At 43.4% G+C, this 16,263-nt stretch overlaps 1 protein-coding gene across 2 annotated transcripts in view; it reads left to right on the top strand.

Moving 5' to 3' along the window:
• The window catches only part of PCCA (propionyl-CoA carboxylase subunit alpha), a 345,506-nt gene that overhangs the window by 227,087 nt on the left and 102,156 nt on the right, over nucleotides 1-16,263 (top strand). For both annotated transcript variants that reach the window (XM_048493110.1, XM_048493109.1), the window contains exon 19: nucleotides 11,626-11,728. In XM_048493110.1, the coding sequence (XP_048349067.1) occupies nucleotides 11,626-11,728 (103 nt within the window). The remainder of the gene's footprint in view (nucleotides 1-11,625; nucleotides 11,729-16,263) is intronic.

Below are 16,263 nucleotides of genomic sequence, written 5' to 3'. Positions count from 1 at the left end.
GCAACCCATTATACATTTGCTTTGTGCAAAGGGCCCAAGTCAGATCTTTCATTCTAAGTGGTTGCTAATAATCAAAGCCCAAATAACTGTTGCTTTTTTCTGGTTTATATTAATGGCTCTTCAAATGATTACAATACGATACAATACGATACAATACGATACAAATGATTACAATACGATACAGGGCTCTCAGAACTAGGACAAAGAGGCTTAGAGACAGCTTCTACTCTAGAGCTGTGGCTATGCTAAACTCCGCTGCTTCATATTGATGTATTTGGGGCTGTGTAGGGATGGGTGGAGGAAGGGGAAGTGAGGATGATGTATGAGTCTGAAATTGTGTGCATCGAGGAATGCTGCTGTAAATTTCGTTGTGCGTGCACAATGACAATAAAATGCTTATGCTTATGCTTATGCTTATGATTACGGTTGAGTAGAGGTTCTAGTCACTTCTTCCACATGGAATGATTGAGTGTGGTGTAATGTCAAGTTACAGGCAACATGGCAACCTCATAAAATTTTCAAGGCAAGAGATGTTCAGAGGTGGTTTGCCACTTCCTTCCCCTGTGAACCAACCCTGGACTTCTTTGTTGGTTTCTCATTCAGGTATTAGCCAGGGCTGTTTAGTATACTAAAATATCTCCCCCTCCTTAAGCTCTACCTCTGTCAGCTTTTCCTCTAAAACAGATGTTACCTAGCCTAACATGGGTTATAAATTTCTTAAAGGAATCTCCACCAGCTGCTAAGAGTGTAACAGCACACATATGGTTTAAAACAGCGAAGGGGAATGAGCACTCAACTTGGCAGTGTGAGAGGTGGCTAGGAGGGGATATTTTAGACTATGTATACGGGGAAGGGATTGGCAAGGAGCGATCCGCAGAGTAATGCAAGAGTCCAAATTGAGTTTCAAAATATTTAGATAAATTTGGTTTAAAAGGCATACATACAGCAAGGCATAAGAGCACATACATACAAGTTCCTAGAATATAGAAAGGTTGGAAAAGTAGGTGGGAGGATAGAGAGGGAGTTGGGAAGCAGCAAGGTGATACATTACCTAACGATCTTAAGGAGCACACGAAGCAGTAGAAGGCAGGGATTCCACACCAGCACAGAAACCCAGTAGAAAACGATATCGTGTCTCACACTAACCAAACCAAGGGAAGCACAGGCTAGTAATGAGCAAGGTGTTGCCGGTGAACTAGGTTTTTATAAGGTAGATCGTTCTCTTGGCGGGAAAAGGAACCAATTGCACTAAGTTTCACATCTGTGCTGGGTTTGGGGTGCAGAGCTAATTAATCAGCTCATCTATTGCTAAGTCCGGGACAATGGGGCCAAATTACATTGTTAGGCTAAATGAGGAAATGCTGCAAGGCTTCCATGCAGATTAACTCTTTAGAGTCACTGCCCAAGTTATTCAGATTTGGCTGAGACATTGGATCGGGATAAGGTGAGTGGTTGAGGAAAGTCATAACAATGGGTAGAGGAGATGCAGAGAAGCAACCATTTGTTGCTGACCTGGTTTCCAGAAGAGATAGGGAAATGCAGCATCTGATATTACTGTGTCTTTCCATATTCTTTGTCTTGACAGTATCTTTGCAAGGTGTGGTAATCAAGCATGCCCTTAAACAAAATGAGACCTCCAGGTAATGCAGGAGTAACTCATCCCCTTGATTAGATTTTGTGAAGCAAACCTTTGACCTTTGGCTTGCTGTCAAGTGGACATGCCGCTACCTACACAGAGAGGTGTTGTGACAACTGGATTCTGCCAATATGATTTTAAAGAAAATATATATATTGCAATAATATATGTATGGGGGTGATCAGGGCCATAACACAGAAGCTTCCCTTTCCCCCTCACTTCTTTTGTCGCCTTTTCTCCTGTTGTTCCTTGTATCCCTTTCTTACTGCTAGAGCATCATCTTCCATCCTTGATTACTACCTGTTCTATAAAACACTGGCCTGTGTCTAAAGCCCTGGAAGGAATGTAAGTGGGTCATTTTTTGTATCAGAATCACCACAAAATTGTACTGCATGTATCCTCTCTCTCTAACAGATTTAGTTGGCTGAGAGCAGAGGGCTCCAGTCTGGTGAACCAGGTTTGTTTTCCCACTCCTTCATGTGAAGCCTGCTAGGTAAGCTTGGGCTGGTCACAGTTCTCTCAGAACTCTCTCAGCCCCACGTGCCTCACAAAATATCTGTTGTGGGAAGGCGTCTGTAAGCTGCTTTGAGACTCCTTACAGTTGAGAAAAGCAGGGTATAAATCCAAACTCTTCTAGTGGTAGCAAGCAGAACCATACGCTTTCTCAGTTAATTGCAGGCATCAATTGCATGCAAGGGAAGAGCTGAGGTTGTATTTTTCAGTGCTTATGCTTATGAAGAACTTTGAACATGTGGCAACCCTGTAAAGTACAAATGCTTAGTGAGGATGAGTAGAGCAGAACAAAGTGGAACATTGACTTCTTGATTTTTTTTGATGCACCAGACCTCTCAATTCACAAGTGATTTTTTTCTTTTAAAAAATGAAGAACAGACACTACCAAGGGAACGAGGGTTCTGATGCCAGCAATACAAGTGTCTATAAATATTTATAGGAGTAAAAATTATGCATACTTTATCCTTCTTTGAATAGGCACCTGGTTTATTTGTTCAAGAAGTAAAACTATGTGCTCGCTACATTTTATCCATGTAACGTACCCATTAACTGTATTATCACAGTAGGCTGAACCGCATGTTTACCTCCATCGGAGTCTGCCATTGATTGTTATGCTAATCATTCACCACCTATAAGGTGTCACATACAGTAAGCATTGCTGTGATTGTGGTCTAAAAGCAAATGTTTGCTAAATGTAGAAATTGTGAGTTTAATATTTGAAAAAAATATAGCTAACCTTGAGAAAGGATCTTACTCAAATATGTTTTGACAGTTACTTCTTCATATTTGTTATTTGGAGGAGATCTAGTGACTCTCTTTTTGCTAAGGGAGAAGTCTTGCTCTAGCAACGGACTTTTCACCACTTAGTGGGAAAGAGCTATTGGATCCAACCAAAATATATTAATAAACATTCTTTGCTTTGCAGTATGCGTGGAAATGTACTCAAATGAATTGTTTGCTTTAAAAACTTAGGTGATGCTTTTGCACAGCTATGATTTTACATCAAAATATGGAAATACGAAAATATGAATTCACACACCACAGTCATATCCACAAGTTTTCATACAGTTTCATACAATTAATACCTCTCTTACAGCAATAAATATAACATATAGATAACACTAAATGCTTTGTCCAGTTCTCCAGGAATCCCCTGGAGATCTTTCCAAAGTTGCCAGAAATCTTCAATTATTGTCCCAGTATCCTCAGTTCAGAGGTTGGTTGTATTATAGATCCAAAACAGTGATCAATAATCTCTGGTCAGTAATGATGTTCTCAAGTGGGTAGGCAATAACTGGAACAAGCAATGAAATAAAAGAGTCATTTCATCATTGTTTGCGCTCTAACAGGTGGCTTATCAAGTACATTTGGCAATAATTATTCCATTCAAAGAAATTCCATACATGCACAAATTGGCATAAATATGAACGTGGTCCTTGGTTAGACTCCACGCTTTCAGGGAACTTCACCCCTTCCCCAGACAGCCAATTCAAATTTTTGAAGAAGGAGATCTTTTTTGGAAGTTAATCTGAATGTATCTCCTTCTAATTTCATTATGGAATACAGATATAAAGGAGAAAAGACTCTATATCATACTACTAAACCAGCACCCACTGATTGAAGCCTGGTGAACTAAACTTCAGAATAAAATGAAAAAATATAACTTTTGTGTGCTCTACGACTATAAAACAGAAATAGCACCTTTTTGACACTTTGAAATTATAATAGCCTGATGGCAAACCAAATACAGTACTGAAATACAACTGTAAAGATTTCAGAAGACATTTGTTGCCCCAAAGATGATGCTGTTTCACCAAAAATACCAACAAAACAGTCTTGTACTGTCAGCTGCAAGCTGCACACAAAGGGCTGCTGAGCAGATATTTCTTCAAAGTACCCTCCCTCAAAAGTTTTCCAGCAAACAAAAGGCTTCTGAGAAAGCAGTCTGTTGATTCTCTCAAAATCCACTAGTGCTGGGGAAAATCATCCTCTGTAGAAATAATAAGTCCTTTCTCCAACCAACTCAGTAGATTGTTGGTTCATCCTTCCATCGCAGTATAATCTTAAAACATAATTCTGGCAACAAGGAAACCCTGAAGTAAATTAAGTCAGCTAAGCACCAAGTGGGTCTAGTCTGGGGACAATGTCATATCTCGTGCCCTCTGAGGAAACATGTTTGCTCACATGCTTGCACTTTTGTGTAAGTTTCTGGTGCTCTGACAGACATTGGGGGATCTTCATATAGTATTTTACTTGATCTGTGCAGCTCGGTACTATTTACTCTGACTGGCAGCAGCTTTACAGGTTCTCAAGCAGAGGCATTTCCCAGCCAGTTGAGATTCTTTTGAAAAACTGAGAATACCAGAGAATAACACTTGGCTGTTCCAGATGTAGAGCATGTGCTTCACCACTGAGGTTTCATTTTTTTCCTGCTATCTACAACATTAACAGTGTAATGCAGGTTCAGCACATTTTTAAATCTGGTTCCACATTGGTTTTGGAACATATATTGACTTCAGTAGAAATTATTCATTTTTACAAATTGTTGATCCCGTCTAGTTTTCGTAAGTAGTCACACATCAAGCAAGGAAGCTCTTGTCACTCCTTGTTAAACATTTGCTGTGAACAAGCCTGCCCATCTCTTACTTGGGGGTTGCTGTCTATCTAATAAATTGTGTATGGTGGAAAACTTAAATGTTCTTCTTTCAAAGACACTATCAGCTTGTATTGGTCTTAAAGGTTTTCCTTTTAAATCAGGGAATGTTCTATTAGGGGATTATTTGAAGTATATTGAGAGCAGAGACAAATAGATTCCTGCCATAATGAAATCACCAAGCATATGTTCAGTGATAACGGGGGCATACGACCACAGGAAAGAACTCCAGGAGAAAAGTGGGCCAATTATGGTAATGAACAGGTAGCCAACTGAAAAGGAAGGGGGAGAGAGCACAGGGTAACCATGTGAAATTATGATGAGCACAGTAAGCAGCTGGCACAGCCTAACTATTGTCAAATGTCTGAAACATCATTGCAGAATACAATTTAAGGACAGTCTGAAAGGACAAAACAATCTGGGCATTTCTACAGGGAGTTGTTGAAAAGTATAAAGATTGCATTGGAAAACCATCATCTTCTGAAACTTCTAACTAAGACGAATTGCATCAGTCCTGGTTTCTAGGGTGATCTGTTCTTCACTGGTTGCCTTCCATTTACTTGCTCTCCATAAATGAGGTTTTCAACCTGACATGACTCTCAGATCCATTGTAGCAATGTGATGTGGTTAGGAAGGCTGGAAGAATTACAGTGCCAAAGCAAGCAAGTGTTCTTTGAAATAGGCATTGGAAAATATTTCTTCTTTTCTGATATGCCAAGACAAAAATTCTATATTTTGCCCTTCTCTTGCTGGTTTTACCCACAACATGAAAGCAATTAAGGTTCAAGCATGTTAAGAGATACCCTCAATAAGAGTATGATTATATACCTCTCTGAATTCCCTCTAAGGCTACAAGACTTATTCACTGCTTTGTCATATTCCATCTTTCTATTATGTTCAAGGCAACTAACAAACTAACATTGCACAAAATCATAACAATTCAGGACCAGCAAACCTTATAGTTACTATATGGAATATTATTCATGATTGAAACTTATAAGATTTGGATTTTGCTACTGTGCATTACAGATTTAAGACTGTGCACCATCCCCCCGGCCCCACTATTTTTCAGATTCCAGTTTACTGGAAGTTTTCAGAAAAGCTGGATACCCATACTAGTAAATGGGGTTTTTCAGCTTCCCCATACTAGTAAATGGGGTTTTTCAGACTCCATTAAAGTTTATGGTAACTTTTTTCAAGGCTCCAGGTAGTGATTGGGCTGTTTTTCAAGGTGGAAGCACCAAATTTGCAGCATAGCTTCAGGTGAATCTTGTTAGAAGAATCCCTAAATTTGGTGAAATTTGGTGCTAGGGGTCTAATTTTATGGGCCCCCAAAAGGTTTCCCCATCTTCCATTGAACTGAGCAATTAGTATTCTAAGTCCACCCCGCTTCAATTGTAATGAAGCTCAAAGCTGACACTGCAAAGGTATATGCTAATTAACTGTTTGGCAAATAAGATCTTCGACTCTTCTTAACACCTACAATAAGCCAAATTAGGAAGAATCTAAGGCCCTACACCCAAGTTAAAATCTGAGGTTTTTAAAACCAGTTCCTCATATACCCTTATTAAAATTAGATTCTGTTTAAATCTTTCAACTGCTATTTCAAAATAGTTCAAATGATACCTGCCAGGAGGAGCAAAGCAATATAACTCCACCAATTCAATACAGCAATGAAGAACAAAACCCACTAAATGAATGAAAAAAGCCCAGAGAACAAGGGTCCAGCTAGCCACAACACCTCAACACAACAGAGAAACAAGCACCAGAAAATGAAGGGTGGGGGAGGAAGAAGAATCAATGCAAAAAACTGAAAGAGTTCCCCCAAACCCTGAAATTTAGAGAAAGAAACCCAAAGAAAAAATCCTGGAAGACAGGTGAGAAAACACACACAAAACCAAATAAAATACCCTTTTAAAAAAAAAGGCTGACCCCTCTCCTCAAAGCCCTAAAATTTAAAAAGACCCTGAAACAACTTTTAAGAATACAACAGGGAAACAAAAATCAAACAAGGAAAATTAAGGCCCTTTAGGCCTTCCAAGGCCTTGAGCTCTCCACCCGCCACCAACAGGCTAAAGAAAAAATATGCAACAGGCACACTTCACAAAACAATAAAATAACCAAATTATTTAAAAATAAACCAGTTATTTCAAACCGTTTAGATAGCAGGCAGAGAACAGGATTCCAATGCAGGCAGCACAGTTGAAGCACTGGAAACCCAGAGGAAAGAGCAGCAGCTAAAGCCCAGCTTTGCACATAACACTCTCAAACCTCTGACTGGAACGGGGTCTGCTGGAACAGGCCTCCTATTTATGCTCTTTGGCCATTCATAGAAAAATCTGAAAGAAATCCAGGGCAAACACACTTTCTGTGATTGGCCAAAGAGCCATGTTGTCCCTAATCCGAACTTCTAATGGCCACCCATCAGGGGCGTACCTAGGCAAACTGGCGCCCGGGGACAAAACCTGCATTTGGCGCCCCCCCCCTGGTATGAGGCTGCCACCTCCCCACCATGACAAACAATAATTTTTGTATCAGCTCACAAACACCTCCCATTCCCCATCAAAACATACATGGCTCTCTACCCTGTATTTTCTAATTTCCTGATGCAACAACCTATGGTGAGTTGTTAGCCTGAGAAACAACTCCAAGCCAGTGCAAGTGGGTATTAAGCATGTAAATTTCACAAATCACCCCCAGCAAAACATTTACCAAACAAATGTCACATCATCTCTCACAAAACACCTCCGTGGAATCCACCCCAAACAGCATCACTTTCCAATGGTGTTTAACTAGGGAGCTCAAGGTTCTTCTTTTTAATCTACCTTAAAGGAGAATCTGGGGTCAAACAAAAAATTGAAAGTGATGCTACTGAGATGAATTCTCTACCCTGGTAGTATCACTTTTGAGGGTTCGGAGATTCAGATGAAGACAAATAGCAGATTAGGATCTGAGCCAGAATTTAAGGCACATTCAGACAAAAATTGTCTGGTGTATTCTCTGAAACATGAACAAATCACGAATACAAGGTATTTGGGTTTTGGGGGGGGGGTATTTTTTGGTATTTTTTGATATACAGGGGCGCTTGTTTACAAGCTAAGCGGCACCTTGATTTCAGGGCATCATCCAGGGCTGCCTGATGATACTACTGAGTTTGGCGATGTGTTTGGTTCAGGGGGCAGCAAAGTTATGGACACCCAAAATGAGATGCCCCCCCGTCCCCACTGTTTTCAGACTAACACAGAGATGAGGGGCTACCCATTTTGAAAGGACCATAACTGAGGTCCCCCTGAACATAACTTCATAAACTTGGATGGCATCATAAGAATAGTTAACAGATGATACCTGAAACTTTGAATTGATAACTGGCTTTAAAAATACATCCTTCCAGGCACTGAGGAATTTACTTAGATTCTTTGTTTGCAGTGACTTTGCTCCATTGCTTAGCTAATGAGGAATTTCTAGGGGCCAGGCTGCACATTTTTGAGAAGAAAGAAGCCAAACTTTCAAGGTGACTCCAAGAGGCCTTGAAGTAATAGCATCCAATCTTGGTGAGCTTTGCTTCTGGGTAGAGGTGGGAGTTGAGAGTTCTGAGAAGAACTCAGCCTGAGCTTTCATGTGTGCAGGAGAAAGGAAACAAAATAAGCCTTTTGGGGGCCCATACAATTGAACCCAGAAACCAAGGTCTCCAAGCCTGGATGCTATTACCAGGAGGCCCTCCTGGAGCCACACTGAGAATTCTGTTGCCTCTATCTTCTCAAAATGTGCAACCTACTACCTCCAGAATTCCCCATTGTGGCTGATGAACAAATCACTACAAAAGTGCCTGAAAGGATGCATTTAAATCTAGTGACACCAATTTTTCAGGGGTTTCATCTGTTAACTCTTATATTCTACACAAGGCTAGTGAGATTGTATTCAGAGGACAAAGTTATGGTCCCTCAAATAATTGCCCATCTCCATATTGAATTCCATTGAAAGCACTAATGAGAGAATAAGGGCACCCAGGTCCTGGCCTATTTAAACATGAAGTCGAGTGGTATCGTCAGGACAGATCTCTGGATGTACCCTGAAATTTTTATTAACAAAATCTTTCACCAGGCAGAGAGCGTGAAAAAGGCACTTTAAAAAATTTAAAACACACAAAAGCGACCTTCCTGAGATATTTGGTTGCTACGTGACCAAATGGGGCGCCGAGGACATAAGGCACCCCTGTCCTAGGCAGCATAATGGCCACCCATCCTCTCCTTTCTAGAAGTTCTTGCAGACCACACATTAAGACTGTTGCAGCCCAGCAAAACTGTAGTGCAAAGTGCATTGCAGCCATTAGTCAAATTGGAAAGCTCCATCAAGCTCTCCTATTTGCCCCTTCAAATTGCCTCTCCCTGACCCTCCTGTTGCCCAGGAAACCAGCCACAGGGTAGGAAAAGGGCAACAAGAAATTGCTCTTTCCAGAGAAATCCAGCAAAGGGGGGGGGGACTTTTGCCAGCCCAGCAGAACCTATCTGGAAGCCCCAACAGAGTACCAGCCAAGATAAGTTCTTTTGAGGGTGTCCGGGGGCTGTGCCAACTGGCTGGGACAAGTGGCTCGCCGAGCGGCCCCATCAATCTGCCACCTCGCTGCCCCGCCCAGCGACTCACCGCCTCGGGATCCGGACGGGCTGCTGATCCACATGCTCGTTGATCCACCGGCCCGTCGCCTCTCCGATCTGCAGACCCGGGCACGCAATGCGGAGGAGGCGAGGGGGCGGGGCCCAGAGCCCGGCCGGGCTCACCCCCCCAGCTGAAGAGGATGTAAGGCAGTGATGGCAAACCTTTTCGAGACCGAGTGTCCAAATTGCAACCCAAAACCCACTTATTTATTGCAAAGGGCCAACATGGCAATTTAACCTGAATACTGAGTTTTAGTATAGAAAAAATGGTTGGATCCGAGGCACACGTTACTCAGGAGTAAGCTTGGTGAAGCAACCGTGCAACGCTTCGAATGGGTGAATCACGATCCTAGGAGGGTTTACTCAGAAGCAAGCCCCATTGCCAGCAACCGAGCTTACTCCCAGGTAAATGATCATGCCCAGGCCAGCCTAGATGTGTGTGTGTGTGGGTGTGTGGGGGGGGTGATTTTCCACCCCCCTCCCACATGATGAACTGTGCACGAGTGCCCACAGAGAGGGCTCTGAGTGCCACCTCTGGCACCTGTGCCATAGGTTTGCCACCACTGATGTAAGGGATCGAGTGGGGCGACAGCTGGGACGTGGAAGGGAAATGAGGTGGGGAAAGGGATATAAGGGGGTGGGAAAGGAGGCAAAGGGGCGTTGGCTGGGAGAAGAGGATGGAAGGGAGAGTTGGAAAGAAGCAGAAGGGAGAGGGAGCTTGAACAAAGAGGCAGGGAAAGGGGAAAGGATGCAAGGGGGGAGGGTTTTGCAGTCCAGCTGTGCTGTTCAACAAGCTGGGGGACCCACGACTCCCTACTTGCCAATAGGTAGCCCTGCCCCTGTGAGGGTATAACAGGGAAGGGGGAGTGGAGGAGAGCCTGGGTGGCCAATGGACCCCCGCTCAGTGAAGCAACAGAGCGAGGGGGGGAAGACAGGGTGCGGGGAGAGTGTCAGGGTGCGCCCGTTTCTAGGCGCCCTGTGGGCGAGACTGTTTCTTGGCCCTTCAGGCCGAGGGGAAAGAACATCGGCTGGGGAAGTCAACCCCCAGGTCAGGGAAGGTGGGACGGCACACTCGCCTGCAGGAGAGGGGCGGCTAGGGGAGATGCCACAGGGGGAGAAGTTAAAATTTAAAGCCCAATTGGCAGCCATATAGTATGAATTTAAAATTACCTTGAGATTCAAGGCAAATTACTTTGAGATCCTGACTCAAAAATGAAAGTTTGAGCAGGTTGCTCTTGAAGCAATAGGAAAATATGTGGCCATCCCCTGGCAACTGCACATGACACTTGCATGTGTCAGTTGATCTAGTGCTTTGTGGTTGTCCTAACTAGTGTATACAAAGGGACTGACAGATTTTTTAAAATACAGGAACAAAGCTGTCCTATCTCGGGAGGCCTTCAAAATCCTATTGGGACTGATGCACATGATTTTACAGTATTGTTACAACTAAGGGTACATGTGGCCCTGAGTGGCATCCAGCACAAGGGACCTTTGCTTAGAGAAGAGGCAGGTGGGAGCAGTTTTGGCTTCTTCCCCCTCCCTGCTGCAATCTCCTGACCTGCATAGCTATGACTCTATGGACTCTATGGACACTTTCCACTGACGGATTGCGGGATCTAACCCAGTATACACTGGCATAGCGCCCAGGGGGCAGGGGTGGGGCATCTTGCACCGGGCGTTTGCCGATGCGGGGGTGTTCCGGGGCGGGGACGGGCGAGGGTGTGGCAGGGACGCAGGATACACATGTGCCCCGGGCGCAGTTCCCCCTCGCTACGGCTCTGCCAGTATCTCTGAATTTTCTAAAAATCTAAGGCCAGTGTCTCTATCCAAAACTGTAAGAATATTTGGACAAAGCATTACCAAGTGTTTGATCATTCACTGCCCCCAAAATGGTGAATAAACTGTAATAGACTCCAGACCATGTTACAATGGAGCTTTGGGAGGTTCAGTGCAGAAACTTGTCTGTCTGGAATGCTCAGTGTGGCTGGAAGAGCATATCCCCAAACTTTTAGCACTGACATTTTATATAATGATTTTGTTTTATATTGCGAGGTGAGGAGATGTTTTTCAATCTCTGGTATCATTGAATTTTAAAAAACTGTGATGAAACATTACCTTTGATCAATAAGGATTAAAATAGGACCCCCCTTTTTTTTCTCTTGCTGATACAGAGTCTCTATAATTAAATCTGATGCAAATAACTGGGAGCTGTCAGTCCAACTGGGAGACACAACTCACTCAGTTATAACGTCATGTCAAGGGTCAACATTCTTGGTAAGTGTTTGCTCATTGTGCACCAACTTTTAATCAGTATTCTTGATTTTGGTCCAAAAGTATGTGGAAACAATAATGAATCATATCACAATAACAACAATAACATATGCATTTCTCAAAGACAATTAAAAAAATCAGTACACATTCATGTGCTGTTTGAAATTTTCTAAGAATTGTTGTTACAGCAGTTTCAGATACTACAATTAGTCAGTATAACAGAACCTGAATGTGCTTTGACCTTTGGGCTTCATCAGCTGCTTGTATATGAGCTATTCAAGAAAAAGTGCATTTTTAGAGCACGTTTGGGAAACTGCGTTGCCTGATGAAGACCAGTGGGCAAAACCCACTGAACTAAGTTATGGAGTTATTTTGTAAATAAAACTCATGTTGGAATGGCTTATTGTTGATCCTAATTCTGAAGTTGTGGGCATCTTTTCTAGTAAACTATTTTGAAGAGGGGACTTCTTGACTTTGAATGTTTTTTGTTTGACTTTGAATGTATATTTTGAATGTATATTTTGTTTTTTGCACATATATGACTGTATCAAGCATTCCTATATTAGATTTGTGGATGGGGTGCTCAAGTGGTATGGGAAAGAGGGAGAAAGATTATGTTTGGCAGAATTTGCTTAGAAGGGAGCAATATAAACTGCACCTTGAAGAGACTAACTAGAAGAAATAATCAGTGAATTAGGTTACAGTGTTATTCAGCTTTCTATTATGCACTGCCTATGACTTCATGTTCCTTTCCTCATTGTGTTGCATTAGAGAGAAGTAAAAGGATAGGCTGTACTATGCTGTTATAAGTAGACCCAGTAGGCAGAGAATATGAAATGATGTACATATTTGGAGAGTAGTGTTGTGAAGATCTTGGTGAGTTGTGTCATTTTAGACTATAGGTGAGGGAGTACATAGTTGATTGCTTCTCCCACACATTTACAAAAATAGCATTTCCGGAAGTAAGACTCTAGTGTTGCCTTTTTATTTGCAGAGAGTTTGTGTAGAAGAGAATTTGAAATCAACTTCAGTACTTAGTCTGATAGGGCCTAAGGAGGTCATTTGATTCTCCTGGCCATGTGTAGTAAAAGAAATAGCAATGTAGACTAGTCCTAGGAATTCCTCCTTCTGGTCAACTGTGCTGCATCTGGACTGACACAGTTTAAAGCCAGATGCTTCTGTGCCTGTCAGTTGCGTACCAAGTCTAAATGGCGCCCAGAGACCAAAACCCTCTGGGCACCCCCCGTGGAGCCCTGCTTACTCGCGAGTAAGCGCTGCAGTGCTTACTTGCGAGTTGCGCGTGCAGCGCCTCGAACCCTCACTCACTCTTTACTTTCCCCACAGACTCTGAGGCTTGGGCCGTTTCCACACGGCCACGCTGGGGGTTGGGTCAGTGTACATGACGCCGACCCAACCCCCCCGGGACCGTTCGCACGAATGGTCCCAGTAATGAAAGGGAAGACGGCGAGCGTGAGTGCGATAAAGATCGATCGACCTACTTCTCTCTGCGACCGTCCGGCGCATCGCTGAGGCCAGGGGACACGCCCCCCTGCCCTGTGCAACCGCTCCGGAGTCACAGGGCAGGGGGGGCGTGTCCCCAGGCCTCGGCGACACGCCGGACAGTCACAGAGAAGGTAGGTTGATCGGGCAAAGGGGGAAGGGATGGTACCTTCCAGCTGCTGCCATTCGCACGGCAGCGGCTGGAAGCGGCTGTTTTCCAAAAACCTCGCTCCGGGAGCGAAGTGGGGAAATGGCGCCGCATGCGAACAGCTCCCTGGGGATGGCGTTTTTGCCGTCCCCAGGGCGCTGTATTTACCCTGTGCGGAAAGGGCCTTGGCTTCAGGGAAGCTGCCGGTTAAGCAGCCTGTCTCTATAATTTCTTAAAAGAGCAATGCTCCAAAGATTGCTTAAGCCAGGGGTCTGCAACCTGCGCCTCTCCAGATGTTCATGGACTATAATTCCCATCAGCCCCTGCCAGCATGGCCGCAGGTTGCAGACCCCTGGATTAGGCAATCTTTGGAGCATTGCCCTTTTAAGAAAGTCATAGAGACGGGCTGCCCGTGCAGCAGCTTCCCTGAAGCTAAGCCTCAGAGCCTGCGGGGAAAGTGAAGAATGAGTGAGGGGGCCGGCCAGCCAGCGGGCAGCGGGCAAGGGGGGGCTGGAGCCTGCTGGACGCCCCACAGGCGTGCACCCGGCAACATGGATGGCCCCATGTCTCCATAGGCCTCTGGTGCCTGTGCTCCTCACCAGCCCCATCTTGGGGACAGGGTGGGGCCTCAGTAGCACACAGGGATATTTCCTGTTAAATAAAGGGCCAGTGTTCCCCTGCTCCATATAATAGGATTCCATGCAATAATGGAAACGTTCATCTACTTGTTCAGAAAAATAAGTGCTGAGAAGTGTCAGTAAGGTTCTCTTTCTCAGTATGTGCTGCACTGAGCTCCTTGAAGGCAGGGCAGAGTAAAATGGATAGATAGATATGGTATATGTGGTATGGTATCAGGAGGACTCTCTTGCATCTTGACCCTACTTGATCTGGGAAACAAGGTCAAAACTTTGCTTATTCTTTCAAGGAATGGGACGCCATCCCATCCCACTAGCCTTCCTGGCATATAAGAAACCTGGTGTTATGCAAGAAGTTTGCTGAGGAAGATGGGGGAGGACTTCTTTCTGGCAGAACTGCATACTTTCCTTCTCTTCAAAAGTAAATGGGAGACAGGATCAAAAGATTTTGACTGTCTGCAGCTGAGCTCCTTGGATCTCTTTTCCCATTTATTTTTAGAAGCTGTTTGTTTACCCAGTGCAGTATTGTACTGGTTTTCACTTGTCTGCATATCTGAAAAAAGGTGTAGAAAGTAGTTGAGTGTAAGTATCCTGGTCATTGTCTTGATGGTATAATCCACAGTGTCTAAGTTGTTCTAGCTCCGTTTATGGGTCAAGAGTGCCAACTTGTTTCTAAGGAGCAAATCTAAATGAGACAGTTTAATGTTACTAGAGAGAATCTTGCAGGAAACAATGCCCCTTGTGATGTCTAGACATCTTCCAAAAAGAGCAGTCTACCAGAATGATCTTACAGTGGCCCTCTCTCACTCCAACTCTCTTTTGGAATGCTTTTTCAAATCAAAATAATGTTTCATGTATAGTAAGACTAATAACAAAGCATAGAAAAAACTGTAGAAATATTAACAGTGCTGAATCTACATATCATAGCCTAAAATGGTACAAGGTTCATTTGATCAAATTTTCCACTACCTAATTTTTCTGTCACAAAGAAGAATAATGCTGAGCGAGGAACAAAAGGGGAAAAAATAAACAGTGGTCCTTGCTTGCTGAAGCTGCATCCTGCTCTCTTTCAATATTTATTGGGTCTGTGTTCTTTCTGCTGTGAATATCTCCGAATTGGGAAGCTAGAAAGCATGCTCATTTTGGTTATCTCCCTGATGTTAAAAGTCTCAGGGATAAAAGGGATAGAGGTTTTTAGCTATGTGTATCCTACTTCCGACAGCTTGAATGTCAAACGTTTTTAGCTTAGAATTCAGGCTGTTTTTTACTGATGGTGTCTTTTCACGCTGCCTACCAGCTCACCAGGTGTGTTCCAGAGTGGAAAGAAGCAGCCATTTCACCAATGAGATTCCTTTTCACTAAGCTTTAACTTGCTGTTTGACTGGAGAACCAAAATAAGCTTGGAAGTACAGTATACAACTATTTCAGAAACAGCTAAAGTTAGCTTTAGGGTAAATGCGGTAGAAAAAGTTCTGTGTATTGTCTTGCCTTGCAGGTGATAATTCACTGCATATGCTAACCAGCCTCTTTTATTATTTATCATCTGCATGTTTTTTCACGTGTGTGTACCCAGCAATGTCTAATGCTTTGCAAGTTGTCCCCACATCAATATTTATAGCACTATAAAATATTTTCTATTGAATCAACTCACTGCTCTCTTCCTCATTTTTCATGCTTTCCATTTTGTTTTGGAAACTTTGGTCTTCTTGTGTGTTATGATGATCTTTTCTGACCAAAAGTGCATTCCAACCGTATCTGTTATTTTTCTATCTATTTAAAAATCAATGGAAATTTTAACCTGTGTGGCCGTGGTCTGTAACAGATTTCCCTCTGTGATACACCTCTGAAGATGTCAGCCACAGTTGCAGGCGAAACGTTAGGAATAAGATCCACCAGACCACGGCCACACAGCCCGGAATACCCACCAGAACCAATTGAATCCGGCCGGGAAAGCCTTCGACAATATCTTGAGCTACAGCCTATTCATAGAAGCTGTGGCAACAGCTTCAACAAAGTGGGATTTCTGCTTCATCTTCATGTCTTCTGTGTAGTTCCACATGGGATGGCTGCAAAGAGTAGATTTGCAAAGCTTTTGGAAAATTCAGTTCTATGGTGCTCTTCCCTGTCTCTTCGTCATGCACTGGAGGTAGAGATTGTTCCCACCTGGTCACAATATCTGCCTAAAATATTACATGATAGCGGGGCATAGGGAAGCATTCCTCCATCAGTTCTTTTTCTGTCACTGCGGAGAAAGG

The sequence above is a fragment of the Sphaerodactylus townsendi genome, linkage group LG04 (assembly GCF_021028975.2).
Source record: "Sphaerodactylus townsendi isolate TG3544 linkage group LG04, MPM_Stown_v2.3, whole genome shotgun sequence".
In the NCBI taxonomy this organism is placed as follows: Eukaryota; Metazoa; Chordata; class Lepidosauria; order Squamata; family Sphaerodactylidae; genus Sphaerodactylus; species Sphaerodactylus townsendi.
This window is presented reverse-complemented; position numbering and strand designations above follow the sequence as displayed.